The 27357-nt window shown below is 51.3% G+C and overlaps 14 protein-coding genes across 14 annotated transcripts; 8 read left to right on the top strand and 6 right to left on the bottom strand.

The window, feature by feature from the left end:
- Positions 1–49: 49 nt before the first annotated feature.
- Positions 50–604, top strand: ASPSYDRAFT_92165 (ribonuclease P Rpr2/Rpp21/SNM1 subunit; the record flags this gene model as incomplete). Its single annotated transcript, XM_040852620.1, has 1 exon — positions 50–604. One exon carries the CDS (start codon positions 50–52, stop codon positions 602–604), a length of 555 nt encoding a protein of 184 aa, XP_040699769.1.
- A 1315-nt stretch (positions 605–1919) lies between these two features.
- Positions 1920–2572, bottom strand: ASPSYDRAFT_92164 (uncharacterized protein; the record flags this gene model as incomplete). Its single annotated transcript, XM_040852619.1, has 2 exons — positions 1920–2150; positions 2300–2572. The coding sequence occupies 2 exons, from the start codon at positions 2570–2572 to the stop codon at positions 1920–1922; spliced, it is 504 nt and encodes a 167-aa protein (XP_040699768.1).
- Positions 2573–2738: 166 nt separating this feature from the next.
- ASPSYDRAFT_394893 (uncharacterized protein) lies at positions 2739–3804 on the top strand. The gene has a single exon (XM_040845910.1). The coding sequence runs from the start codon at positions 2905–2907 to the stop codon at positions 3445–3447; it is 543 nt and encodes a 180-aa protein (XP_040699767.1). The 5' UTR covers positions 2739–2904; the 3' UTR covers positions 3448–3804.
- ASPSYDRAFT_396020 (WW domain binding protein 11) lies at positions 3772–5205 on the top strand. The gene is made up of 2 exons (XM_040845924.1): positions 3772–3938; positions 4005–5205. The coding sequence occupies exon 2, from the start codon at positions 4162–4164 to the stop codon at positions 5005–5007; it is 846 nt and encodes a 281-aa protein (XP_040699766.1). The 5' UTR covers positions 3772–3938; positions 4005–4161; the 3' UTR covers positions 5008–5205.
- On the bottom strand, positions 5192–6438 carry ASPSYDRAFT_60105 (Con-6 family protein; the record flags this gene model as incomplete). Its single annotated transcript, XM_040849799.1, has 5 exons — positions 5192–5210; positions 5672–5749; positions 5841–5984; positions 6093–6308; positions 6383–6438. The coding sequence occupies 5 exons, from the start codon at positions 6436–6438 to the stop codon at positions 5192–5194; spliced, it is 513 nt and encodes a 170-aa protein (XP_040699765.1).
- Positions 6439–7058: 620 nt separating this feature from the next.
- Positions 7059–9253, top strand: ASPSYDRAFT_60104 (putative heat shock trehalose synthase; the record flags this gene model as incomplete). The annotated part of the gene is made up of 5 exons (XM_040849798.1): positions 7059–7088; positions 7148–7833; positions 7897–8361; positions 8421–8530; positions 8583–9253. The coding sequence occupies 5 exons, from the start codon at positions 7059–7061 to the stop codon at positions 9251–9253; spliced, it is 1962 nt and encodes a 653-aa protein (XP_040699764.1).
- A 184-nt stretch (positions 9254–9437) lies between these two features.
- Positions 9438–10093, bottom strand: ASPSYDRAFT_70824 (putative RING-finger domain protein; the record flags this gene model as incomplete). The annotated part of the gene is made up of 3 exons (XM_040850538.1): positions 9944–10093; positions 9677–9883; positions 9438–9606 (listed from the first exon to the last, which is right to left on the bottom strand). Exons 1-3 carry the CDS (start codon positions 10087–10089, stop codon positions 9438–9440), a joined length of 522 nt encoding a protein of 173 aa, XP_040699763.1. The 5' UTR covers positions 10090–10093.
- A 445-nt stretch (positions 10094–10538) lies between these two features.
- On the top strand, positions 10539–13013 carry ASPSYDRAFT_33967 (phosphoenolpyruvate synthase; the record flags this gene model as incomplete). Its single annotated transcript, XM_040845170.1, has 1 exon — positions 10539–13013. The coding sequence occupies one exon, from the start codon at positions 10539–10541 to the stop codon at positions 13011–13013; it is 2475 nt and encodes an 824-aa protein (XP_040699762.1).
- Positions 13014–13098: 85 nt separating this feature from the next.
- On the bottom strand, positions 13099–14152 carry ASPSYDRAFT_156950 (lactate/malate dehydrogenase family protein; the record flags this gene model as incomplete). The annotated part of the gene is made up of 3 exons (XM_040842608.1): positions 13099–13542; positions 13603–13832; positions 13885–14152. 3 exons carry the CDS (start codon positions 14150–14152, stop codon positions 13099–13101), a joined length of 942 nt encoding a protein of 313 aa, XP_040699761.1.
- Positions 14153–15012: 860 nt separating this feature from the next.
- ASPSYDRAFT_92157 (uncharacterized protein) lies at positions 15013–16887 on the bottom strand (the record flags this gene model as incomplete). Its single annotated transcript, XM_040852618.1, has 7 exons — positions 15013–15040; positions 15095–15401; positions 15451–15742; positions 15816–16155; positions 16203–16339; positions 16388–16687; positions 16735–16887. The coding sequence occupies 7 exons, from the start codon at positions 16885–16887 to the stop codon at positions 15013–15015; spliced, it is 1557 nt and encodes a 518-aa protein (XP_040699760.1).
- A 375-nt stretch (positions 16888–17262) lies between these two features.
- On the top strand, positions 17263–18800 carry ASPSYDRAFT_60099 (uncharacterized protein; the record flags this gene model as incomplete). The annotated part of the gene is made up of 5 exons (XM_040849797.1): positions 17263–17377; positions 17429–17532; positions 17560–17823; positions 17883–17939; positions 17997–18800. 5 exons carry the CDS (start codon positions 17263–17265, stop codon positions 18798–18800), a joined length of 1344 nt encoding a protein of 447 aa, XP_040699759.1.
- On the bottom strand, positions 18758–20816 carry ASPSYDRAFT_182877 (putative GABA permease). Its single transcript, XM_040843522.1, has 5 exons — positions 20550–20816; positions 20314–20498; positions 20186–20265; positions 19749–20138; positions 18758–19697 (listed from the first exon to the last, which is right to left on the bottom strand). Exons 1-5 carry the CDS (start codon positions 20667–20669, stop codon positions 18913–18915), a joined length of 1560 nt encoding a protein of 519 aa, XP_040699758.1. The 5' UTR covers positions 20670–20816; the 3' UTR covers positions 18758–18912.
- Positions 20817–21222: 406 nt separating this feature from the next.
- Positions 21223–22991, top strand: ASPSYDRAFT_182875 (uncharacterized protein). Its single transcript, XM_040843521.1, has 5 exons — positions 21223–21665; positions 21717–21821; positions 21874–22241; positions 22296–22363; positions 22409–22991. The coding sequence occupies exons 1-5, from the start codon at positions 21480–21482 to the stop codon at positions 22876–22878; spliced, it is 1197 nt and encodes a 398-aa protein (XP_040699757.1). The 5' UTR covers positions 21223–21479; the 3' UTR covers positions 22879–22991.
- Positions 22992–25871: 2880 nt separating this feature from the next.
- Positions 25872–26719, top strand: ASPSYDRAFT_48218 (flavin-dependent quinone reductase). The gene has a single exon (XM_040847589.1). It carries the CDS (start codon positions 25921–25923, stop codon positions 26551–26553), a length of 633 nt encoding a protein of 210 aa, XP_040699756.1. The 5' UTR covers positions 25872–25920; the 3' UTR covers positions 26554–26719.
- The last annotated feature ends 638 nt before the right edge of the window (positions 26720–27357 follow it).

The following is a 27357-nucleotide window of genomic DNA, read 5'->3' as shown; positions in this document are numbered from 1 at the left end:
ACCACGGCCGTCTACAACAATTACCGCAGCATTTTCACAGACAATTTCAATGGCGAAGGCCAAGGGCAAGAAGGGCTCTGGCGCGGGAGTTAACAGCCATGTGCGCGCACGCATTAACTATCTGTACAAGGCGGCTACCTACCTGCAGTCTGCAAAGCCGAGAACCGATGAAGCCGTTAACGCTGTCAAGAGAACCGAAGAGGACGAAGTAATGCTGGACTCTGCGCGCATCGTACCGCTTATATCCGTAAATGAACCTACCACTGGCGACCGTCCCCAGTGCCACCCCAACCTTGCTCGGATGTGTATTTCTCAGATGCGCGGAGTCTCCCAGAAATCGCAACTCCGACTGCCAATCGAACAAAAACGGTCGCTTTGCAAGCGCTGTGATGCGCTGTTGATACATGGGACCAACTGCACAGAAGAGCTCAGAAATACAAGCCGTGGAGCCAGGAAGCCGTGGGCAGAAGTCCGAGTGGTCCGCTGCGATGGCTGCGGTACAGAGAAACGGTTCCCTCAGACGGATAAGCGGAGCCGGAAGCTGTCAAGCCGCAAACAAGACCCAAAACCCGAGAATAAGGCGGACTCGATGAATCAAACATGATTTCCTTTTGCTCCCTGCTCAGTACAATTGACAGCCTGGGTGAGCTAGCCCATATGCTCTACGTGCTTATGGAGCACTGCAATGGACATTCCGAGTTCTCATCGGCTGGAAGGGCAAATACCCTGGTCAGCAACTTCCCGGACATTGTTACTCTACCGGGAGTACGAGAGAGTTGCTTTCTGCTGGACATACATGGCGTCGCCAACCCCAGCGCTTAACCGCATCGGAGTCCGAAATTTTGACTTCAGGTTCTCTTGCTCCGACGACCAATGGGCTACCATGAATGGTCCATGTCCGTGGATGATAGCGAAACGTCGGGCCCATTTATTTCTTCGTCGGCTTGCGGAGAAAAAAATAAAATAAAAACGCTTTTGCGACTGTTCCCTTTGGGCAGATTTTGGCAGTAATATAGGTGGAAAATATACATAGAATCTTATAAACTGCCCAATCAAGAATGCTGACTCCGTCCGCTCGCAAGGGCTGGGGTATTGTATTCAAATATATAGATGGGGATTGCCGACGGGCTTATTTCATCATTGCGGAGTTTCACGCAACAAAGCATAATCGACTAGTCAAGGAGATGAGATGTACTGTATCTCACAAAAGAAGCGACGGTGGCATGCACATTAGCAACAGCAACAGTAAAACTCCAAAGCATCCCACCGACTCGAGTAAACTCCAACGCTTGAAACATAATTATACTGTGATCCTGTGAACTCTTATCTCATTGCACGTTGTTCCACAATAGCCAAAATTGCCGTGAGGCAGGTATCCAATCTTCAAAAGAGCAAAATTTCACCGGATTTGCATGCGAAAGGGGTAGCATTTGATAACGAAAACAGAAGTAGCGTAACACACAATCCGCACGTGGGGAACTTAAAAACTGGTTGATGTCAAAATAAAAGGTTAATCTCAAATCAAATCACGGTCCGTGAGGACAAGTACAGTATATAATTTTTTTCTCTTTTTTTTTTCATCGTTCTTCAGCTGGAGCGCTTGTTTCTTCTTTCGTGTCTCTGTCGTGGCTGTCGTCGATTTGGTGGAGGTCGTGTAGGTCGTGCGTTCATGATCGTATTGCAGGAGGGGTAGGAGTTCTATTTGGTGGATATAGGGAGAAGGTGTCGCGACGTGTGAATCATGTGCGTGGGTAGAGGCACGGATTCGAAAATAATGCGCAACCAGGGCCAGAAGGAATGTGTTCTTCAAAGAGTAGATCATAAGGAAAATGGGAAGGGTTGGATGGATATCCGTGAAATCGCGGGGTAGCGGATCGCAGGGTGATGGTATCAAAAGTATAGATTGGGTATATGGTGCCTCATCGTCGTCGGCGAGCAGCTTGGTCAAGGCGTTGGTCCAGACCTTCTATTCGGCCACGATAGGTTTTCACGATTTCTCTGATATGACCGATTTTGGCAAGCTCGTTCTCCAAGTCGTCAATTGAGGCCAGTATTGCACGAGTACGGGCGATTTCGGCGTCGGCATTGCGAATAACGTTTCCGGCCCGGTCATAACTATTTTGAATGGAAAGTTGCATTTGATCCTCCAACTGGTGCGGGTCAGAATGAACCGAGCCAAGTTTACGAAATAGTGAAGAGGGTTGCGTGGAAGAGCGGTCGAACAAATCGGCCCGCAGAGCGCTTGACAAATACCGGAAACATAGAAGTAAAAAGGTAGAATTAAAAGAAAGGAACATACATATTCGAGGCGATTCTGGATCTGCTGTTGTAGCCCGTCCAACTGATGCGAAAGCGCCCGAAGGCTCATGGGGTCCAGCAGCAGTCGGCCGTGGCTGCTGGCGGCACTGGCCGCGCGCGAGCTGGAGTTGCTCGTCCGCCCAGTGCCTCTGCCCCTGGAAGCCCCATTGCCGGTATGACCACCTTGTAGAGCAATCTGCTGTTGTTGTCGCAGGATCTGGATCTCGGAGGAGGTGAGGCCAAGCGAGGTGTCGGGAATCGAGGCTACGGACATTTGGTCCGCGCAGAGACATGCTCCAACCGCGATAAGTCTAGGAATCGCCAGCCGATCTCAATGTGAAAGATTGGGACGGACCGAGGTTCATGATGCTGATGACAGGGCCGGGAGGAGAGGTGGCGGCGAGCTGAAGACGAAGACGAAGACGAAGACGGAGACGGGGAAGATGGAGGAGGTAAGGGGAAGGGGCGTGTCGGAAAAGTGGCACGAGGACAAGCTGAGCACCCCCGGTAGCAAGCGGGCTATCGATTCGAAACAGGAAGCGTAATCCTCAGGCGCCGTGATTAATATAGCATCCTCGGAGACAGGAAGGGGAAGGAGACGGTGGGATGGAGGCGGAGAGAGGATGGTCGGACGAGCAGAGGAGGAAGAGGAAGCAAATGGATTGGATCGTCGGCGGTAAGGAAGAAACGACCAAAAGGAATAACCCAAAGATATTAAGATACCTCAGGAAATGGAAGAGCCCGCCGTCGCCGTCCAGTCGATCGGATGTTACACTAACGGGGAATGGAGATATCCGTCACGATCAGGCCCCTTCACAGGCGATGAGGGAGGGTGGGATATTAATGGCACAATTAAGTGAGGCGGCTCAGGGATGGAGACTGATGATGGAGACGGAGGATGAGGGGAGGGGAGCAGCACTGAAGCAGGGGATGTGCAGAGATGGGCACGAGGAGCACAAGAAAAAGAAATGGAAAAAGAAAGGGGACGAAGAGAACAGGGAGAAGACCGACGGAATAGAGAAGGGAAAGAGAACAAGAACATCTACTCCGCTGCACACATTCAATGAGCCTCACTGTGACCGATTTATATTGGCCCGTCTGGTTATGAGCACAATTCGCCCTATCAGATTAAATAATACACTGCAGTAAAGCGATCCCACCGCCTTATCGCATCTGCGCCAACTTCCAAGCTGCCATTCCAGATTCTCGTCACTCGATATCCTGCGGCTTCTCACACCCAGTAATTCTTCATTGACTCTCCTTAATTCTCTTAATTCCCTTAATTCTCGCCAATCGTCGTTGAACCGAGCGCCCGGGTCTGCTGCTTTTGACGCTCCTCCAACCGCTATCGCTGCGAGCTGCCGGTTCCCATCACTCGCGCCTCTCAAGATACTCGAGCGACCTAAACTAACGCTGCCCAACCCGTGAGGCTAGAGCCCTACGTCCTGCCCTGGCCTATTCGATTGGGTCTGGGGAAGTCCCACGCTGCGGACGAACAATCCGACTTGCTCAGTCGTTTTTTTCGCTGGCTGCAGCTTACATCGAGTCCCAGCCTGTGAGCGTTCCCCAACCCTCTCCAAGCCCGCCTAGCTTGCTGCAGGAGTTTATGCTTCCCCGCTTCCCCTCTGGAACGGATTCTGGTTTTTTTTTTTTTTTTTTTTCTTGTTGCAGAGACACTGACTGACGCCATCTGCCTTGCTCAATAGAGTCCCTTCCAATGCCAGAGCCGGACACACGAACCTCTCGTGTCATCCAGCTGAACCCTGTCATCGATTTCTGTCACCGTTGCCTTTGAACGGCTTGAACCAATTGGACCCCATAACTCAAGAACCAACAGGAGCACCGTGAGGTCTCTAGACTACGATGCCTCGAGACAAGGAACGTTCGGTCAACCCTGCTGCCGCCCAGCGCAAATTGGAGAAGCAGAAGAATCTCAAAAAGGGCAAGGCCGAGGCGCTAGCCCGCAAGAATGAAAAACTGGGGCGTCGCAATCCAGAACGCATCCAGCGGCAGATCAACGACCTGAAGGAAATGGAGCAGTCAGGACAGAGTCTGCGACCACGTGAGAAACAGATCTTGGAAGCGCTCGAACGGGATTTGCGGGCCGTGCTGAAAGCAAGGGAAGCCTTGGGTGATAAGGCACCCAAATTTGCAAGCTCGCACTACGAGCGGGGTGACGATCACCCGCGGGACCGTAGAGACGGAGGGGTACTGGGGAAGCGGAGGCGTGATGGCCATGGTCGCTTTGGAGCACAAGATAGTGATAGCAGTGAGACTGATGAGGAGGTGCGAAGGATACCGATGCCTCGCGATACCCCTCCGCCTATCCCGCGTGAGTTTCAAAGGAGGAAAGACGCAAACGCAGGTGTCGAAGGTGGTCGGGGCCCGCATCCCCTCCCGGCGAAGCCTTTGGAGGCAGAATCGAGAACAGTCTATGAGGCAAAGCCCGAGATTCGCGACCTCCGGAAGGAAGCCGTGAACAAATTCATCCCAGCAGCAGTCCGAGCGAAACACGATTCAATACGAGGACAGGGGAAGCTATTGGAACCGGATGAGCTCGACCGACTAGAAAAGGCCGGGTACAACGCCGGTCCCACAGAGACGGCACCGACTCCCGAGGAACAGGAAAAGATTCTCGAAGAAGAGAAACGTTTCAACCAAGAGCTCAAATCTGTCCAGATCGAGGAGGTCGAGGACGAGGAAGCATAATGATACCCACATGTACTATAGTTACGATAAAAAAAGAAACGCTCGCTACGGCCCAGATCCAGTCTATCGTTGGCATCCCAGTTATGGAATGTGACGATACCTGCAGGCCTGTCATACCGCAGTCAAGAATAGAGTCGAGTCCCTTCCAACCCAGGCTACACCAACTGACCTCACTGGTGATACTTCAGCGAGCATTCTCCGGCCTCCGGCCTGGATCTGGGTCTGGATATATCGAATCATGTGGTTCTTGCTCGTCATCAAATAGGAGAATATCGACCATGTCCATACGACCTGCATTTGCTCCTTGGCTCCCCGAGTATTCATCGTTTTATGGCACGACATCCATCCAGGATGCCTTAGTGTTATTGTGTCTACCAGCTGCCTTATTTCGACGTTATGTTCTTAGGTCGGCGGATTACAACTGCGCCTCTTTTACTATTTATATATTGCAGCTACTCCCATTGTGATGTGAATTCTTGTGCCGTCTCACTGAATGTCGACCCTTCTAATCCTGGCACATTGTGCTTCTCGGAGGGTATTCGTATCAGCTTGATGTACCAACACCTACGAGCATTGCAATTATCAACATACAGAAGGCAATTTATTTCCATTAACCTTAACGTACTCATAGCATCCGTACCCAAAGACGAACTACTCCGCGGGCCCCTCCATATGCATATCCTTCAGCTTCGCCGCAGCCCGACGCCGACTCTCCTCACTCACAAGAGGATTATGCTGAGCTCTGTAACCCAGTTAGCCGTCTCTTCATCCATCCAGGCCCCAACCAACCAAGACCATATCAGATCGCGTGGTAGACGGTACATGGTACATACCCTCTCAACCCCCCAGCAACCCTCGTCGGACTCTTCGGCTTCTCGCGATAAAGCTCCTCCCTAGCCCCTTCCTCGTCCAGATCCGTGAGCATCGTACGCGCATGCTCCTTTGCCTCCATCGAGACAAGCGGGTTGCTTAGCGCCCTATACTGCTCGTCAGCCTCTACACACACAGACATATATATATATATATATATATATGTATATATATTCTCATCCACCACTGGAGCTGGTCCAGGTCACGTAACGTACGCTTTATATCCCCTCGCCGCGTTAATCCTCTCTTGCGGGGACGTCGGGCGTTCATGAGCAGTGCCCGCGCGGCCGTGATGGCGATGATGGGCAGCGTGGTGCTGGTGCGGGCCTTCGTCGTGCATCTCTTGACGCGCTTCGTCTTCGTCGAGGGTCTGGAGCATTTGTCTTGCGTGTTCTTTGGCTTCGGGTGAGACGTGCGGGTTGTGGAGGGCTCTGAGGTGGCAGATATATTGGTTAGGATAGGGTATATATTGTGCTTAAGTACTTGGATTTGCTGGGGTGCGTACGCTTTGTAGCCGCGTGCGGCGTTGATGCGCTCCTCGGGGGTTTCGTGGGCGGACATGGTCGGGCTGTATAGGAGTAATTAATTGACTGGTATAGCGATAGAGAGGATAGATAGACGACAGTGAGAAATGATTGTTGGACGTTGAATGGAATGCTTATATTGGCTTTATAAAACTATATGTCCGTGGTGATGTCAGGGCTGTTATGATTACTTTGCCTCGTGGGCTAATCCGAATTGTACATTTTTATTCCTTTATCCTTTTCTTTTCATCTTAATGGCTATTCTGATCTCCAACAGTGGCATGACATGCTTCGAATAATGTGGTGGTGTTATGCTTTCTATGACACGCAGGCCCAGACTAGAATGCGGAGAACAAGAAGTCTAAATATATATGGGGGGACCTGTAGACGTCATGAAACGCCACACAAGTAAAGCACGCTCCAGTTCCCTGACTCAGCCCTAACTGGAGGTCTGGTGGTGTGGATTCGATATCCGTGGATTGGCGTTCTATATTGAACCAAACATTGGATTGCTATAGATCCATGATCATGACGCGGGGGATGGAGCGCTAAACGTCACTACAGGCCATGAGTGATATCAAACATAATAGATTGGGCCGAGACGACTCTGAGTTTGCACCTCAAATAAATCATATCATATCATATCACTACTGCAAAATGAGTTCCTGGGCTGATCCACCGTCCACTGTGCGTTCCCTCACCCTTACCCTTTGCGTACTTCATGTGGTGGTATATTAACCAAATAGATCGTGTACGCCGGCATATCAAGCCTCTTCACCGAGGACTCCAGCACCAGGTTCGCCATTGTGATTCGTAGTTCCTCGGAACTGGTCAACTTCTTCGAATGCACGCTTCCCTGCCAGGACAGACAGGAGGCCGCGACGGAAGTCCCGATCCTGATCCTCGACAAGCTCATCCAATACCGCAATGTATTCCACGAGAAGATCGCGGGAATCGCGATCCCGAGAGAATTATCGCAGCGGTGTCCCTCGCTCGCCACGAAACTCTGGGAAGTCCTCGACGCCGTTCCCCTGGTGATAGAGCAGGAGAAACACCGGCGCGCGAAAGGCGACCAGGGCGAACTGTCCACGTTTCTGGGGTGGGACGAGAAGCAGATGGACGAGCAGGCGGATTCAATGGTGCGAAAGTGTATAACGTACTTCGGTGTTGGACACATTCCGCTCGTGCGCCTGGACCTGCATGGCATGGTTGGGGTTGATAATGACTTCAGGGTGCATCTGGTGGACGAGACGGGCTACCAGCGCACTGTTGATGACTCGACGTGGCGTCTGGCGAGCTATTATGCGGATGATCTGAAGAGGAGGCAGGCCAAGGTGGCATTCTTCAGTGTGACGCCTCATGCGAGGCCAGACTTGCCTACTCGACATGCCCTCATGCGGTTTGCTCGGTGCCTGGGGGTGGACTTCAAGTGGTATCATCTTTCTCTGATATTTGATATAGCAGAAACATGCTGATTATTCAATGATATATATAGGTACGTCCCTCGACCACGGCCGCAACTGCTCCCCGTTGTCCGCAAGGTAGAAAACATCCTGCGCTGCGCTAACGCACAAGGCGCACACCTCGGTGTTGACGAGGAACTTCGCATTCTAGAATGGGTCTACACAACAGCAAAACGCTACTGGCTCAACGACGATGGACCACTTCGACCTCGCGCCAAGGGTGGTGCAGACGTTGTCGTTATCAGCGACGCTATATTATCTCCCTTGGCGCTCATATCGAAGCAGTCCGACCCTAAACGACCTGTTATATTCGAGAACAGGCTTCATGTCCACAATGGCAACGTCCAGGATAAATCGAGTGCGGAATACCAGACTTGGGAGTTCCTCCGCGCGAGGCTGAAGGATGTTGACCTGCTGATTTGCCAGGAGCCAAAGGGACTGGCGCCGCCTCTTATGCTGGGGAAGGATGTTGGGTATATGTCGCCTGCTGTTGATCAGTATGTATATTATTATACCTGTTAGAATATAACAGGATTGAGATGGCTGACTGCTATAGGCTCGACGGTAGGACCAAGCGCCTACACGACTGGGACGTCACCTTCTACGGACGTGAATTCAATGCAATGTGCCGTCTAGGGGGGAAGCCGGTAATTGATTATCCTCACGGTATACCCCCTTATCTTTTAACAAGTACAGAGGGATGACTGACGATACACAGAGCAATACATCCTCCACCTCGCCCAGCTAATACCGGACGAAGGAACCCTCTGCCTGCTAGACGCCTACAAGAAATTCCACCACCGCCGCGCAGCAGACGAAGCAGATAGCCCAGGTCGTCCGGTCCCCAGACTCCTTCTTTGCTACTCCAGCTCCCCCAACAACGATGACAGCGCACCGGTTTACGCCAGCATCATCGCCCATATCGAGAATACCATGCCGGAGCTCATCCAGAGTATCACGATCATCCAGCTCCGACCCCCAGATCAGCTCTGGAACGTGCTTATCTCCAAAGCAATGGCAATCGTGCAGCTGAATGACTCCGAAGGGATCCCGGAGATGTTGCTCGACGCCGCGCAGAAGGGGAAGCCGGTTATCGTGGGTAAGAAGTGCGGGTATTTATCTTTCCTGAAAGAAAAGGTCGGTGCTATTGTGCTTGATGGGGATTATACTGAGGGTATATCGCATCACCTACTGCGTCTGGCGGCTGATGTGACGAGTGGAAGATATCAGCTGGGTGCGGAGAGTTCAACAGCGATTAATGGGAGAAACACGACTGTTGGTAACGCTGCAAGTTGGTTTTATCTGGCTTCGAAATTGTCCAATGGCGAGGTGGTTGATCTGGGGGAGAGGGACGTTTACGCTTTGGCTGAAGAGGAACGGGGGACATAGTTGACTCAGACGTATTAATTGATGAGAGGCCTAGTAAGCAGTTTCTGGATTATGCGTGTAAATAATAACGTTTATGCTCCTATAGTATGTTCATTGTGTGATTCCTGTATCTTCACGTTGGCCCGGTATACAAAACTCTTAGTAGAAGGACCATACCAGGCAGACTAAGCCTACATCTGCACCCCTAATCTTCCTGCTCCTGACTGGCCCCAGAAAAGAGCGATAACAAACAAAGAGGACAATTATCATGCCCGTTCAAAAACCAACTCTCCAAGCACTTCCCGTGAAACACATGGCGGCACTGCAGCGCATGGACTACACTTTCATCGAAAACCGGATCGAGGCAGATAGTACTGATGCATTTTACAATTAGCACAGTGTGCCAGATAGATAGGGATGCTGGATAATATAATTACTACCCACCAGATCAACGACTGAGTAGAATACTCCACCAGATGGGAATGGATCCCCGGCATGTCCTTCAGCCAGTCCCTCAGCGTCTTGCTCGGAGCAGCCGCATCCAGCGACTGTAGTCGGGCTTTTGCATCGTCGTATGCGGGACCTTCTTCTATTATCCCATCTGCCATGATGGTCAATGTTCCGCGCCCGGTGCGGGATATTCGCAGGAGCCTGTTCAACAGTTCGGTGTAAGTGCGAGAAACCAGGAAATATAGGTATATGAAGGCATACCAAAGCACGCTGCAGATGCTTACGACGACCCATAGAAGGAGGAATATTCCTAGAAAAGTGAAATCCTTTGCTGTGGATCTGTGTCGATGATTCCCAGGGATACCGGTATCTATTTCTAAGGGCTGCTGGTTTGGATTGGCCTCCATTGTGTTTTGTAGTGGATATAGAAAGAGGGAAATATTCTATTTAAAATTTTTTAAGAATAAGAAAGCTAACTACTTGGATGATAATAGTACTCGAACTGTGCAGTGGTGTCCCGCCAATACCCATATCCAGCCGCCGATAACGAGAGTCGTTCGGAATTCCATGATTAAGGACCAATAAAATAAAATGGAATTAAGGTCTCATGACATGATGGTCTACCACGGACTCATTAATAAAAAGGAAACAGCATTATAGATCTCAACTCCGGAATCCCGTCTCGGCCGAAGACCTGGTGGGTGGTATGCCAAACCCTAATTCCAAACTCAGCAGCCCACGATCCCGGGCTCTACTTAATATAAATAAGTTGCACATGCCACCCAAATAATATATCCAAGTTTCTTCATAAGATAAGATAAGATAACAACAACAACAACAACAACCTGTCCTCAAAATGCCCGGCCTCGTAACAAAAGATACTACCCCGCTAGTCCGCCACTTCCGCGACATCAGACGCACCGACGGCGCCTCTGTCGGCGGCAAGAATGCCTCGCTGGGCGAGATGACAAGCGCCCTGGTCCCAAAGGGCATCGTCATCCCTCCTGGATTCGCGACCACGTCGCATGCGTACTGGCAGTTCCTCGACGCGAACCAGATCCGCGAGAACATCGCGGGCCTTATCAGCGAATGGCAGGGCGGACATGCGACTCTGGCTGAGACGGGGGAGGCGATTCGCAAGATTGTGCTGAAGGGGAAGTGGCCGAAGGATGTAGAGAGTGCGATTCGGATTGCGTACCGGGAGCTTTCGAAGGGGGTAGGTACAGGAGCCGGTTCGAGTGCAGGTGATGGTGTTGATGGTGATGGCGACGGCGATAGTGGTGCCAGTGTTGCAGTTCGGTCAAGCGCGACGGCAGAGGATTTGCCCGATGCCAGTTTTGCAGGACAGCTGGAGTCATATCTGAATGTTAAGGGGGAGGAAGCGGTTCTGCGTGCTTGTCGGCGCTGCTATGCCTCCATGTTCACGGACCGGGCGATCAGTTACCGCGCAACCAAGGGGTTTGACCAGATGAGTGTTGCGCTCTCTGTGGGTATACAGAGGATGGTGAGGTCTGATGCGAGCGGATCTGGAGTGATGTTCTCTATTGACACAGAGAGTGGCTTTGACAAGGTGGTTCTGATCAATGCGGCGTGGGGGCTTGGGGAGAATATCGTCCAGGGAACTGTTAACCCGGATGAGTATCAAGTGTTTAAGCCACTGTTAGGGGCGGGGAATGAAAATATGGTGCCAATTATTGATAAGAAATGCGGCGAGAAGGGGATGAAGATGGTTTATACTGCAGCTGATGACCGGGACCATCGCAAAGCAGCAGCTGCTACGACGCGCAATGTGCCTACGTCCAGGGCTGAGCGGGCTGCGTTTGTACTGTCTGATGAGGAAATCCTGCAGTTGGCGCGCTGGGCATGCACCATCGAGAAGCACTACGGTCGTCCCATGGACATGGAATGGGCCAAAGATGGGATCACAGGAGAGTTGTTCATCGTCCAGGCACGACCGGAGACCGTCCACTCGCGACGGGAAGCTGCTGACGCTGCGGTCTTCAAAACATACAAGGTCGTCGGGAAAAAGGACAGCGTTCTGGCGAGAGGGCTGTCCATTGGTGACGCTGCTGTCTCCGGCAATATCTGTTTGATAGAGGCAGCAAAGGACATTGACCGGTTCGTTGACGGATCGATCCTAGTGACACGCGCTACAGATCCAGACTGGGTGCCTATTATGAAGCGTGCTGCTGCCATCATCACTGACCACGGAGGCCGGACATCGCATGCAGCCATTATCAGTCGTGAGCTGGGTCTCCCTGCTGTGGTGGGTACAGGCAATGCAACGTACGTCCTGCATACAGGACAAGATGTCACAGTATCCTGCGCAGAAGGCGACAACGGCTTCGTATACCAGGGTATTCTCGAAATAAAGACCCAGACAGTCGATCTGACCAGCCTCCCAACATCCTCGACACAGGTAATGCTCAATCTGGCAAACCCGGCGGCCGCATACCGGTGGTGGCGTCTCCCAGCAGACGGAATCGGTCTTGCACGCATGGAATTCGTCGTCACGAACGCGATCCAAATCCACCCGATGGCTCTTGTCCATTTCGACAAACTCAAGGACGAGCACGCGAAGAACGAGATAGCAAGACTGACAGCTGGATACAGCCACAAGCCCGACTACTTCGTGGACAAACTGGCCCGTGGATTTGCCGCCCTCTGCGCTGCTATATATCCAAAGCCAGCTATCCTGCGTCTCAGCGATTTCAAGACAAACGAGTACGCCGGGCTTATCGGCGGCGCGGAGTTCGAGCCCCAGGAGGATAACCCTATGCTCGGCTTCCGGGGTGCGTCGAGATACTACTCGCCTCGGTATAAAGAAGGGTTTGCGCTCGAGTGCCGCGCGATAAAGCGGCTGCGTGAGGAAATGGGCTTCACGAATGCCATCGTGATGGTTCCCTTCTGCCGGACGGTGGGCGAGGCGAAGAAGGTCCTCTCGGTCATGTCCGAGAACGGGCTGCGGCGTGGAGAGAATGGGCTGAAGGTGTATGTGATGTGTGAGATTCCGTCAAATGTCATCCTGGCCGCAGAGTTTGCAGAGTGTTTTGACGGGTTCTCGATTGGCTCTAATGATCTGACGCAGTTGACTCTGGGGATTGACCGGGATTCGGAGGAGCTGGCTGGGCTGTTCAGTGAGCAGGACGAGGCAGTCAAGTGGATGATTGCAAATGTCATTGCAGTATGTCGCCGTAAAGGCTGCAAGATTGGTATCTGTGGCCAGGCACCGAGTGATCATCCAGAGTTTGCTCAGTTCCTGGCAAAGGCTGGGATTGATTCCATCTCTGTCAGCCCTGACAGTTTTGTTGCTGTGAAGAGGAATGTATAATGTTCAAAAAGCATGTTTTGGTACTTCATTACTGTCCCAATTTACATTATGATATAAAACACTTGACAATGCTATGCAAAACAGCCTACATAATAAGCTCCTTCACCTTATCAAACTTCTCCTTCATTGCCGTCACCGACTCCGTAACCCTCTGCTCCTCGTCCATGCTTAGCGGCATATGGACCGTATGGACAATTCCAGTTCTTCCCAGAACAGCCGGATAGCTAAAGCAGCATCCATATTCCGGCTGGAAGTGGCTGACCGGCCGGATATTATGCTTATCAAACAGAACAGAGGCACAGATACTAGACACAACGGTCCCGATTCCAAACGGAGTCGCACCCTTCGCACGGATAATGCTCCGTGACCGGTTTTTGCATTCGTTCTCCAGGTCTTTCTCCTTTATGGGCTTGCCAGGTGGCAGGGCTTTCTTTAGTGGGATGCCGCCTACTGCAGCGGAGGACCAGGCAGTTACCTGCGTGTCTCCATGAATACCCAAGACGTAGAGGTCGAGTGAATTTGCTGCAACCTGTATCTAGTCGGTTAGCCTAGACAGCGAGACAAGGTGGTTCTAGAATATGAGACGTACCCCAGCCTGATCTGCCACCATACCACGAAGCCGCACAGAGTCGGGAAACGTGCCAGAGCCAAACACCTGCGAGGGCGGAAGTCCAGACAGTTCTTTGGCGAGCGAAGTGAGAAGGTCCACGGGGTTCGCAACAACCAGCAGAATGGTATCTGGCTGGAATGGCTTCATCTCGTTCACTATACCTCCCAGAATCGCCGCGTTGCGGTACAGGTAGTCGAGGCTGGTTTGGCCTGTATCCGGATCAGCATTTCGAAATCATTGGAAGACAAAGAGGGTGAATACCGTAGAAAAACTTTGATCCTGCGGTTATAACAATTATATCGCACCCCCTGGCCTCCTGGTGTGTTGCGGCGCGCACGCGAGTCCTGCTGCCGGTCGCGTATGCCACGTCAGATAGATCTCGCACTTGGCCATCGCGCCATTCTGAGCGGTTATCGACGAGGAAGAGGTCGCTGGCGACAGAGCCAAGTATCAGGGCGTATGCAGCAGCGGCACCGACCTGGCCGACGCCGATGATTGCGATCGACCGTACTGGCCTCTCCGTATCCATACCATCGTCCATTTTGGTCGGCATGAATGGTTGAATTATCTATCTTGGTTTGAAGACGTAGGAAATTGAGAATAGCGTGTTTGTCTCTCCAGAATGTTGACTCTGTGCGTGGGTATTATCGGGGATCTTGTGGCGAAACGTGGCGGCGCATGGCGGGTGGCCTGACAGCCCTAACTTTATGTGAACCAAGATACCAGCGGCCTCGAAATATGGGAACATGTCTCCTGACAGAGTCTGGGCTTTGGTACTGCCATCGCAGTGCCGACATTTCCGACGACACCGCATCTACCATTAAGACTAAGGAGCTATACTAGTCGGAGCTGTAATATACCAAGTATGCCGAGATATCAAACTTTGGATTTAGATGAAGCTATCCACCCAAGAAGACAAAGACATCATAATCACCAACAACAACTGCAGTTCAACCACAAACCCCTAAATGTGGTGCGTCGCAGCTAACTCCGAGGCTGTCTTCGGTATAATGACATCCAGACACTGAATGTTTGTTACTTAACACGACTGCAGCCCATGTCTCATCTCATAGAATATGTGGATAAACCAGCTACCAGGGTGTAGAAAACCAGCTCCATGCCCCCAAAGAAAACGTAAGGGTTTGACCCTGGACTAGAAAGCGGAATTTATATCCCCTGTAACTTGAGAGAAAGGGAGCGAAAGAATATCAAGGCCATACCTTGTTTAGCCATCCGGCCAGTCGTGCAAGGAGACCAAGCAAGGAGCCCTAACACCCCCGGAGGGCTGATCGCGGCTCGGCCGGCGAGGTTAACCTGATCTTCACCAAGTATGATCAGTGGAGCGTCCCAGTGGAGGACTGGAGGGACACCTTTGCTTTTCATAGATAGCTAGGCAACGCAAACTTTTGTCATACCACTGTAAGCTGTCAATTGATTCCAACTTGAGCAGCACCGTTGTATACAGCCTCACCTGCTAACCCCCCTTACAGACCGAGTAACAAACCGAGCCCTGCCCCCCCTTGGACTCGCACTCAATGCAGTAGGATCCTTTATCCCCTTGACAGCGTCCGCTTCATCTTCAGCTGCGTCCGACGCAGGATGGATCTCGAAATTGGCAATGGTATGGTATAGCACTGTGTAAACCAGCCGCGTGGCCAGATGAGAGGCTACACACATCCGGGACCCGTATCCGAATGCGAACTGATGCGCGTGTTTTTCGGAGTTATCTAGCCACCGCTCGGGGTTGAATTCCCAGGGGTTGGAGAAGAGGGATGGGTCTTGTTCGTCGAGTTAGTGGAGGACGGTACGTGGGAACGAGTGACATACCGTGGTTGCAAGCCCATGCATTCAAGAAAACCATAGTTCCCGATGGTATTATGGCGTCTTTGTACTGAACAGGGGCTGTGGTTTCTCGAGGCATGGATAACGGTAAAGGGGTATAGAAGCGAAGCACTTCCTTGACCAGGGCCAGGATATAGTCTACATCTTTCGTTTCAGCTGGGTCGTAGTTGTATCCTGTAGCTTTCTGTAGCTCATTGAATGCAAGAATCTGGATATCCTGCCGGTGGGCGAGTAATATGAAGGCCCAGACGATTGTTGGCTGCGTACTATCTGCGCCCTGTCGGTTTGCTCGTCTCAGATATGCATGCCATCTCTCCGCCAGGATAACTGAAAGGATAGGTAACACTTACTGCCATCATACTGAAACTGATACTGAGAAGCTCATTATTTGACAGCCCCACGGCCTCAGGGTCCCGCATGACATTGCCCTGGATGCAGGGCACCTCGGCATCGCGATTGACCGCGTCTTGCAACCGGCGGAGAAGCTCATTGTTGTACGCGATTCGGCGGTTCCCAATTGCCGCGGAGTGAGCTGCAGACTTCCTCCAGAATACGGGCTCAAGGAAGCGAAGAAGTGGGATGTAATTTGCTAGGTTCCTGGATGTTGAGCGGAGCCTTGATATCTCGTTTTCGACTTCAACAACTTCGGCATAGAAGGCGTCGTCTTTGAGGTCGGTTGTTTTTGCGATTCTTTGAACATGTTAGCCCTTGGCTGATACTGGTAGACATGAGAATACCTTATCCCATAGTTCAGGGTCATCACAGTGTTCAACGAGAGGCGATGAACCGCAGCTGTGAAATCTGCATCGACGGTACCGCCCGACGATTCCAAAGCTAGAGCTTGGATAAAGTCATCGGTTTCTCTCAGTATAATCTTGAAGCCCCATCAGCATAGATCAGATGAACCAAGTGCCATACTAACAGGCTCATACGACTGGACTTTTGGCCGGTTCAGGGCCCCTGCAGCAACCTTGCGCCGCGACTTGCAACTCTCGTTCCAAGGAGAAGTGCCAATACTGGCAACATTCTTGCTGACAACTTTGTGCAGAACGTGTAAGACAGGTCTGGAAATGAATGCTGCGCTCTGGTTGAGAAACAAGGCCTTTGCCTCCTCTGTTTCGTTGACGATGACAACAGGGGTGTTGCCCAGCTGGACTTGATAGACTGGACCGTATTCAAGAGACCACTGTCTGTATTTCTCAGCGGAGAATGTCCTGTTGATCTGTAATCGTGAGAATTGTGCCTGGTTAACCCAGCTGGGGATCATACATCAAGAAGATTTCCAATAAGCGGAAGGCCTTTAGGTCCGTTTAGGCCGTTGATTCGACTTCGCCATCTCAGTATCTCGTTTAGTACTATGTATAATGCGAGTGCGAGAATAGGTGCTACAAGTCCTCCGAGGAGAAGTGATAGAAAAGCCATCGTCGAGCTATATCGTGTAGGAACGCCGACTGGAATGTATGCTTGGATGGGCGGGTTATTATCTTATAACTGCGCAGTAGATTAGTAAATCGTTTGATATTGGCTGGGTAATGCACGTCTTTGGGGTAAAGGTGCACGCAATCCGGAGTTGATATTGCTCGTGATGGTGAATCCTGAGGAAGTTCTCTTCGATGTCATCAGCAATTACCCCAATGGTGAGATGTACATAGCCTTGTAATGCCGAAATGCAAGGTTATATGACTGGATACTTGTTATCTTTAGGTGCTTGAAACTGCAGCAAGGGGTTCAAAAGGATGTATGCTGTCGATGAAATAAGTTCAACACACTCTTAACCCAACAGGCTTTATATTCACTATGAGTTCAAAGCTACCAGATATAGAGACCCGCGAAATATCCCAAGAACGCATCGACCCCGTAGTTGAAAAGTCTCTCGTCAGACGCCTGGACCTGGTTCTGCTTCCTACACTTGGTAACGAATCTATCCCCTAGCTATATCGACACCACTAACATCAACCACCAGCTCTCCTCTACCTAACCCACACCCTCGACCGCGCAAACCTCGGAAATGCAAAGACAGCAACAATCGAGGAAGACCTGCACCTGGCCGGAAACCAGTACTCGCTCGTCCTGATCTTCTTCTACGTGCCGTAGTCGATCTTCAACATCCCAGCTACCGTTCTGGCGAACCGGTTCAACCCCTCGCTCGTACTCCCGGTTCTTGCTATCGGCTGGGGAGGTCTTGCAATGATTACAGTTGCCGTGAAGAATTTTGGCGGTCTATTGGTTTGTCGCCTGGTTCTGGGCATGATGGAGGCGGGGTTTATGCCGTGTGCGACGTTCTATTGCTCGCTCTTTTATACGCGGAAAGAACTGGCGTTTCGGCTGTCGATATTCTATATTATGGGTTTTATTGCAGTTTGTTCAACACTTCAACCCAAGATACCGGCTTATTATTCCTTGCTAATCGTGACTAGGGCGCCATCAGTGGGCTGATAGCATATAAGGCATTCCAATGGGATGGTCCGTTAACGGCGAGTGATCTTCACCACCCTATTTAAATGAAAAAATTAGCTGAGTATGAAAAACAGGGCTGGCAATACCTATTCCTAATCGAAGGAGCAATGGGCGTTCTGGCCGGCACATGGGCACTGTTCTGGCTCCCCCGAGACGTCTCAACAAGCCGATTCTTCACCCGGGCACAGAAACACTGCGCCGCACAGCGAATGGCCCACGGCCACACCGACATCTCCTGGCTCAAGGGCCTCGCAGTGCTAAGAGACTGGAGAGTCTGGGCCTTTGCATCATCAACCCTCCTCTGCGGCGTGGGATCCGCGAGTAGCTCCAACTTCCTACCCGTCATGATCAAGCGATTAACGAACGACACCGTGCGCGCGAACCTGCTTACCATCGGACCGAATCTCGTTGCAGCAACGGTTATGATGACGGTCTCTTTCCTGTCGGATTATATGCAGCAACGAGCCTATTTCGCGCTTGGGTCTGCGAGCGTTGCCCTGATCGGGTGGATCCTGTTTGCCTCGTTAGATCTGGTAGAAGAGACAGGGATTGGGTATTTCCTGACGTACTTGATTGTGTCCGGTACGTTTCTGCCACTGCTGCTTGTTCCTGCGTGGATTGGGGCGAATACGAAGACGACCTCTGAGCGAGCGGTTGCGATGGGGTTGATTTCGATGTCGCAGAATCTGGGCGGGATTGTTTCCTCGGGGGTTTATCGTGAGCAGGATGCACCGACCTATCGACCGGCGCTGATTACGGTGTCTGGGTGTCTTGTGGGATTTTTGGGCATTTGTGGGTATATGAGGGTGGTGTATGCGAGGTTGAATAGAAGACTGCACGGGGAATCGAAGCCTCAAGGAGTCCAGTATATGCTTTGAACTGCCCCCAAGGCATAGAATTCATTGAAGTAATTAAACAAGCATGTTTTAGTTAACCATGGTATCACCTCCACTCTAACAGATCCTCACCTGTATACATGCAGACTACTGTCTAATCCCTATAAGGCCTCAAAGTCGGACCCTCCCACTTAAACTGCCCTCTAACAACCCAATCGCAACAAGCAAAAACCATCACAAACCCCAGCACAGGCCCCGCATAGTTCATATTCTCCCCAGTCACCGGAATCGTAGCCGGAAACGGGAGGAAGATAGCAAAATACGTCGCAAAGAGAATCGCCAGCAGATTGATAGGTAAGCCCCATCTCCCTAATGAGAATGTTCCCCTGGGGATATCCTGCGGCGCCATGAAACGCTTCAACACGAGGAGGACCAGGGGGATCAGGTAGGAGATGTAGAGACCCAGTGTACTAAGGGAGAGGATAGCGTTAAACGCAGCGGTGGAACCAATCTGGATAAACGAGATAGCGACAATGAGAGACGCCACGAGGAAAAGCGCGCGCAGGGGAATCTTATACCGCGGGTCCACGAGGGCAAAGAAGTCGGAGAAAGGGAGGCCGTTGTCGCGCGCGAATGCCCATGCCAGACGCGTGACGGAGGCGAGGCCGTTGAAGAGGGCGATCCAGCCTGGGAGCATGCCCATGGCCATGAGGACGTAGGTTGCGGTCTTGGAGCCGGTGGCTTGGTAGGCGATTGTGATGATGGGGTAGCCGGTTGCGCTGGTGAGGGCTTCGGTGTAGTCGCCCATGCAGTAGAGGACGGCGATCAGGTAGCAGAAGGTCAGGCAGCCGTTGATAAGGGTGCCGTAGATCATGGAGCGAGGGACGACTGTTTTGGCGTTTTTGACTTCTTCGGCCATGTGGATTACGCCGTCGATGCCTGGAAATGTGTGTTAGTTGGCTTAACTTAGGGCTAGGGATGAATGCGTACCGCTGAGGGGCGTTATCACTCCGAGAAGGCCAATGGAGAAAACAGCACCGGGGTTCGACCAGCCGCTGCCGGTAACTGAGCCGTTGATGAACGTGTTCCAGACGAATTCGTTGGAATTGCGAGGAGCCAGGATGACGAAGACCGCGATGGTGACGGGCAGGAAGACTACGTGCATGATACCGGCGGCGACTTCAATACCTGCCAGAACACGACGGGCAAAGATGTTGATGATGATGGGGATCACGGCAACAGCCCACATCAACAGAGTACCGTGCCATCTCTTTGGTTCGTAGCCTATGTCGGCCAGGACAATCATGCCCTCGATCTCTGTTCCGATGAAGTACGGCGCGATGCAGACCAGAGCCGCCCAGGAGAAGACGGTCACCCATCCTGAGCTGTTAGTATTGGAATAATAAAGAAAGAAATGGCGTTCTTACCCTGGAAGAAACTGATAAACCGTCGATAGCGAGGAGCGAGGAAATAGCTCCAGTGGTACTGAGCACCAGCAGTGGGATGTCTGTCAGAATCGTCAGTATAAACCGTGGTAACAGACCAGGATTCCTACAGTGAAGCCAGCTCAGCCAGGGAGAATGCAATTGCCAAGTTACCAGCAGTGGTCACTATGATTCCATAAACAATTACTGCAGGGCCGCCGTTGTACAGCCCAGCCTGCAAGCCACCACCAGCGGCCTCCCACGAGGCAAGAAGCGTCGCAGAGAAAGCGAGCGACGAGAAGAAATTCAGATACCTCTGCGACGGTTAGCGCCTTACTGTCTGAAAGAGTGGATGGACTGATCATGCCTCTAATTGTTGCTTTTGGCGATACGTAGCACTTCCTGGGTTGTCGTAGACATGTCCATTGCCATCAGTAGGCCCCGATCGCACAGCACTCCCGCTCTTCATTTCCAGCTCTTGCTGCATGTTGAATCATACAGGTAAGCTCCAAGTCAGCTAGGGGAAGAAAAAATAAAGAAAAAGAAAGAAATTGGCCGAAGGGATTGGAGAAACCGGCCGGAGGACGGAAAGAAGTATTGCGGCCATCTCTCACTGAGTCGCCTCCCGACTGCCGTTCCATCTCCACGACTAGGATCTGGATATTAAAAAACGAAACACGGCCAGCACAAATTCGAGACGGAGACGTGGCGAGGGTGACAGTGCCGCAATGCAGCGAGCCGGACTCTGGGGCTTGCGCAGACCCTGGTCGTTGGGGCCGGTTGGCGCTTGAGCAAATCGACGGCGCCTGCTAGCTGCAGCCATCGAGTCCTTCCGCGGAGTCTGGGCACCACTGAAGGCATTCGGAATGGGAGATCCCTGTGCACGCCGGCCGGAGATGGGCTGATGCAACTGTCGGAGGAAAGAGTCCAGATTTGCCGAAGACTGAGGGCCACGCGATGCTATGTAAAATGCACTGAAGGAGGGGGGCAAAATGCAATTATCCAGAGTACCATCCTTGCCCTAAACCTTCAGAAGATTCCTGGATATTTACCGGCAATTTTACGGCCGCCTGCGCAATATCAGGGCGTGAACAGGGATCGGAGGAGCCAACAGGGATGCTCGTGTGGCCAACAATGATGGATGAAAGTTAATATTGCTGAGATGCAGAATAAGACACGGACCTCGCTCTCTTGCCTTTTTATCTTCCTCTTTCTTTTCTCTCCCCTTATTATGCGCGAACCCTTCTCTTGGATCCGGGCCATGGTGACTTAGGCCAGAAGACTTCGGAGTGCCACAATGGCCGACCCAGCCTCAAAGGGCGCATTCCAGGTATTATCAGGCGATAATCGGGGGCCTCTGATCACACTAGTATCTGTTTCCTTCCTGATTGTCGCCATCATCTTTGTCTTTGCCAAAGTTGGGTCCGCGATTTACTTTAAGCAGCGGCGGACGGCCCTCAACACGCCAGTATGGATCGCTTTGGTACGTCGTCTAATCATTAGAAGACAGAGATCTCGTACTGATTATGTTAAGATCCTTGCGATTATCCAAGTTGTCGTCTTGCAGAAAGCCGTCGATAATGGACTGGGAAGACACCAGGTCCGGCTCAACGGGGAGGCCCTTGAGACAGCGAGCAAGGTCGGTTTGACATGTCTAGAGTTCGTATAGCCCACTGACATAATATACTTAGTTTGCATTCGCTGCCCAAATACTACTCATCTTGGTTCTCTCGCTGTCGAAGCTGTCAACCATCCTGCTGGTCTGGAAGTTGACGCCGAACAACAGCCTCCGTCGGACCTGCACCATCACCGCCGGAATCGTTCTCGTCTGGGCCGTATTCTCCATATTCGCGATTGCCTTCCAGTGCCAGATGCCAAATCCCTGGCTGTACGCATCGGGGCGCTGCGCTGGAGACGGTGCGCTGTTCTATCCGATCGGGGTGTTGAATATCCTCACAGAGCTGATCCTGGTTGGCCTGCCATTCGCAATGATGCGCAGCGTGCAGATGGCATTGAACAAGCGAGTGAAGATCCTGGGATCATTTACTACACGGATATGGTACGTTGACACTAACTAAACCTGGTGGTATACGTTACTGACGGAATATCCAAGCGTCGTCGGTCTCGCAATCGCTCACGTTGCCCTTTTACCATCATTCACGCACTCAAAAGACGTCTCATGTGAGAGCTACCCCCCTTACTCATTTATCATTCTGACAGCCATAGGGGACAGCGTAACCTGGCAAGTAACCGGCCAAGCAATGATGCTAACCTCCATCATAATCGCCTGCGTGCCAACGCTCTACCACATCTTCGCCGGCCTGCACTCCGGCCTAACAACCACTCAAATCCCAGAAGGGGTAGAACTGAGCCGGACCAAGGCAAGCACAAGCACATACATAAACCAGACCTCGTCGTCCAGCGGGAGCAAATCGCGCGGGAGGTCCAGGGACAGACGGCGGCGTGAATCTCCGTTTAACCCTGTAGACAGTGCTGTCATCACGGAGATCTCGTCCCTACCGAACCGGAACTATGACAACCGCAGCCGCAATGGTGATTATGGCGGGAGACGGTCGAGCTCGAGTGATGGGAATGAGAGTACGAGACATCTAACCCCGGAGGGAAAACAGGGGGGTGTGATGAGGACGGTGGATATCACGGTTGAAGTAGAGGAGGACCATCGGGGTTCTATATAAAATATGGAAAATACAATAGACGATAGTAAAACTACCTTAATGCAATGAATCCAGCTTCCAGAACCCAGAATCAGCACGACGATCGCAGTTCGCTCAAGCCAGATCAGATCGTCCCGGGCTGTCTGTTAATCGTGGAAGGTTCCGGTGGCGCGACAAGCACGACGGCGCCGCAGTAGTGTTGCTTGGCTGTTCCAGATAAATAAACACGGGAAACTCGTACCTGGTCGATCCGAATTTCTTTGCAAAAGTACGAGTCCTGACTACCGCGATGCGTGTTGCTAACTGGTTGGAGGACCCGGAGTTAGGGCTGCCATGTTGCATCTTAAGGGCCGGTTCGATCCATCTCGGTTGTTCGGTAAAATACATTGCGACACATCTAGGCCTTATATTTTGGTTAATCACTACGGAGTAGGTCTGAAATGAGAGGTAGTCTCTATGGACCGGTCTCGCTACTGTCATGGGACTTTGGAAGTCAACGGAGGTGGCTTGATGGCTTTATCTCGATGCGTCTACAATTTTCAGTATTAATGTTACTCTTTCATCTGGGTTGTCTATCTGGGTTGTTCTTCATATTGATCATATATAACAAACGAGGCATGCATGGAGCGGATGATACAGCCAACAGCAATTCCAACACGACCAATTTAAGGAATATGAGAAGGCAAGAGGGGAGATACAAGTCAATCTTACAATCATAGAGAATCCTGAGTATCAACCTCAGCAGGCTTCTTGTTGAGGTCTAATTCATCCATCCCATCAATAATGCACCGCTCTCCACGATGGCACGCCGCCCACTCCTCCTGCTCATCCTCATTTCGCAATCACCAAAGTATCACCTCTCTTGTCGCAAAGGTATCCTCAAGACAATCATGACCGTTACCCGTCTGAATCTCCCGACCCAAAAACTCCAAAGTCAGCGTCCTGAGCGCCCAAGACCGCCGACATCCCCAACCCACCGCATCGCGAGTTGAAATGGCCGAGTCAACAACATTCCCATGAACAATCCCCAACACAGCCAGATCATTCTGGAGCGCATGCCCCATGAGAACCGTCTCCTGGTCAATGAACCTCCACACCAGCTCCCTCGCAGCCCTCCACCCTTTCACCGTCCTCCCTTGCCGCTTCACCTCCTTGAATAGAGCCGGAGTCACCCCGCTATATTGACTCCGCCAGGCGACGATCCTCTCCATGGGCTGAACGAACGTATCGACGAGGGTCTCCCCGGTGAGAAAGTCCACTGCACTGAGGCGGATCACCTCGCTGACCTGGGCATTGTTGGGACCGGAGACACCGACCATCTCGCAGTCAAGCACTACTGCCTTGCGGGCATTGAGATTAGAATTAGGGCTGGTCTGCATGTGTGCGAGCTTGGGATCTGCAGGTGCAAAGTCGTGTCCTTTCATGGTGATGCATCCGTAGTTCCCGGTCTGGTTGCACTTGACGCAGGGTGTTCTTCGGGCTGCGGCGTTGATGCCTCGGCCTTGTAGTTTTCCTTGCTAGGACGTGTTAGATATTGCGTTTTACTTGGTATTGATCTGTTAAGAGGAGAGGTATGTACTTACTTCGAAGGCTTTCTTAGCAGGGTGGAATCGGCATGTCGAAGACGTAAGCTTCTTTTTCATTTCCAGTAAATATTGGTTAGCACTACTGAATGGATAAGAAGCAAAGTGAGTGGGACTCGCTTACCTCCGCAGTTCTTGCACTTCATTCTCATATTGAGATCCTGCTTTCTCGGAACCTGAGTCCAGAAACCTTGTTTTGAAAGACACTGGGCGGAATGGCATTTTGCTCGGAGGGCATCCACGAGAGAATCATGCTCGGCAAAGGGGATGGCGGACCAGTTTCCACAGACCTCATGTAGAGGACCACAACCGCTTAACAGGGTATCATGCTGTTTAGGCTGGTTGTTGGTGGTTGCTGTCTTCGCCTTGGTGCCGTTGGCCCTCTGGATAGCAGCCGCACTAGGCCCCGGACCATTCGCTTGAGTGGTATTCGATGCTGAAGAGCTGTTTTTTGTGACTTGCAGAGTCTCGGATATGATCATTCAGTGCATCCTGGCCCTTGAAAGCCTTGGTGCAGAGGTTGCATTGATATTTTGAGTTGGTATTCTTTCGCGCCGCACTCCCCTGATGCTCCTTGGACATCTCACGATGCATGCGCAGAGCTTGCCAGTGTGGGAAATGTGTCTGACAGGGCTGGCAGAAGGGCCCTTTGTCGATAGGCTCCTTACCGATAGACATGTCGATTGTATATTCTGAGTATATTTGACGACAACAATGCTTCTAATGATAACAATGTCTATAGTCAAGGAGACGGAGTGTAAAGGAGGTATCAGAGGGAGAGCGGAGGTTATCTACTCTATTTATCAACGGGGCTACAACCCATTGTCTAATTATTTCCCCTTCTCAGGTGGGATAAGGCCATTGTTGGAATCTACCTGTTTTGGACATAGCTAATTTGCCACCAACTGCTCAAGTAGAGTTTCTTGTTGGTGGTGCGGTGCCACAATCATGACCAAGGGGACAAATGAAAGAAAGAAACAATGGTAACGCAGACGGGCAAAACTACGATGAGCCTAAGAAAGAATAGGAGATGTTATACGGATACAGTAAAGGAGACTGCGCATTGTAAGGCATGAACTAGTTACTACGAAGAATGAATGAATGGGCCGAGATAATGAAGTATAGTACTGCGCAGTACAAAGAAAGAGTTATTGGACCTGGCTTGTGTACCTTTCCACTTAATGCTGATTATGGTTCGGATCATACCGACATCGTAAGTCACAATACGCTGTGCCGACCAGAGTTTGTGTAGGGTCTAGTAATCAGAGATGCGTTATTAGTATATACATGTGCCTATGGTGTCCCAGTACTTCGAAAGATCCGAGGCAGCAGCCCTAATGGAGCCTTGCGTAGGCTGCAGCGAACGCTATATGAGCCTCAGGCCCACCGAGTCCACTGTGGCGAATTTACATCCAACGTCCCTGTATAAAAGACGCAGACTCCTTGAATATTCACAAAGAAGATATACATACACTCCACCATGTCAGCAATGAAAATCGCCCTAGTAACCTGCAGCACAAGAGAACCGCGCATCAACCCCTTCATCACGAAATATGCCCACGACATCATTCAAGAAGCCCAGTGGGATAAGCAGAAGAAGAAGGAGGACAACAATGTCAGCATCTCCATAATCGACCTCCAACACCAAAACCTCCCTCTCTACGACGAACCAGCAATACCATCCCACCTATCATCGACAGACCCAACGCCGCAGTATATCCACAAACACACGCGCGCATGGTCAGCGCTCGTGCGCCAATACGACGCTTTCATATTCATCACTCCGCAATATAATTGGAGTATTCCGGCGAGTTTGAAGAATGCGCTGGACTTTCTGTTCTACGAGTGGAAGGGGAAGCCCGCGGGGATTGTGACGTATGGTGGGAGGGGAGGGGGCAAGGCGGGGGATCATCTGAGGGGTGTTTTGACGGGGTTGAGGATGAGGAGTGTGCCGACTGCTCCTGGGATTGTTGTACGGAGTGGAGTTATGGAGGGTTGTTTGACGAAGGGGGAGGTCAGTATGGAGGATAGAGAGACTTGGAGGAGTGCCGGTGTTGAAGACGCGATTCGGGCGATGTTTGAGGAGGTATTGAGTGATCTCCCTGAGCAATGATATTGCATACTTGAAATATATTAAGAGTTCAAAGCTGGCCACAAAACTGTAATAGACAGATTTGATATTGCGCACACGGCTTTTCCAGAGTGCTGGCAGCCAATTGGCATAAAACACAAACAGCAATTTAGACGGCTCTAGAGAAAATCATATAAACAGAAAACGCAGCAGTAGAACGAAATGAACGTAAAAAACCCATCTGTCTCACCCCAACCCAACAACGCCAAACACCGCCATCGCCCCCGTATACGCGATAAGCCCACCAAAGTCGGTGCCATATTCCGAGGCCCCATGCTTCCCCGTTAAAGCCGGGTTGCGTCGGTTGCAACTCATCGTCGAGAGGGTTATTAACAGATGAGCGGCGCATACTGACTCTGGAATGTCCGAGAATGGTAGAAGACTCAGAATGACAGGATGGTGGACAGACCTGGTGCGAATATATGGAGGAGCTGTACTCGGGAATGGCATCCGACAGTTAGAGGAACCTGATAAGTTGATCTATAAGCTGGACTCGACTTGCAAATTGGAAGATAGTGCATTTATCCAGCGCCTGTATTCAAGGAGCGAGTTGCTAGGGCATAATTCCCTAATGTTGGTACTGTATACTGGTAGTCTGGGTACATAAGGATAGGGTTACATAGAAGTGGACTCGGAGCCAACTCGATATCTTCCTGACTGGCCCACCAAGATCCACTCCTTTATTGGCATCCTGACTAGATACTCAGGTGTATACGGAGTATTAAGAGATGGGTCCTCCAGGAAGAACGCTAGCTACTTTTGTTGAGATCAGATCTGGTACGGAGT

Source organism: Aspergillus sydowii, assembly GCF_001890705.1.
Source record: "Aspergillus sydowii CBS 593.65 unplaced genomic scaffold ASPSYscaffold_10, whole genome shotgun sequence".
Lineage (NCBI taxonomy): Eukaryota > Fungi > Ascomycota > Eurotiomycetes > Eurotiales > Aspergillaceae > Aspergillus > Aspergillus sydowii.
Note: the sequence above shows the minus strand (reverse complement) of the source record. Positions and strands in the feature narration are given on the sequence as shown.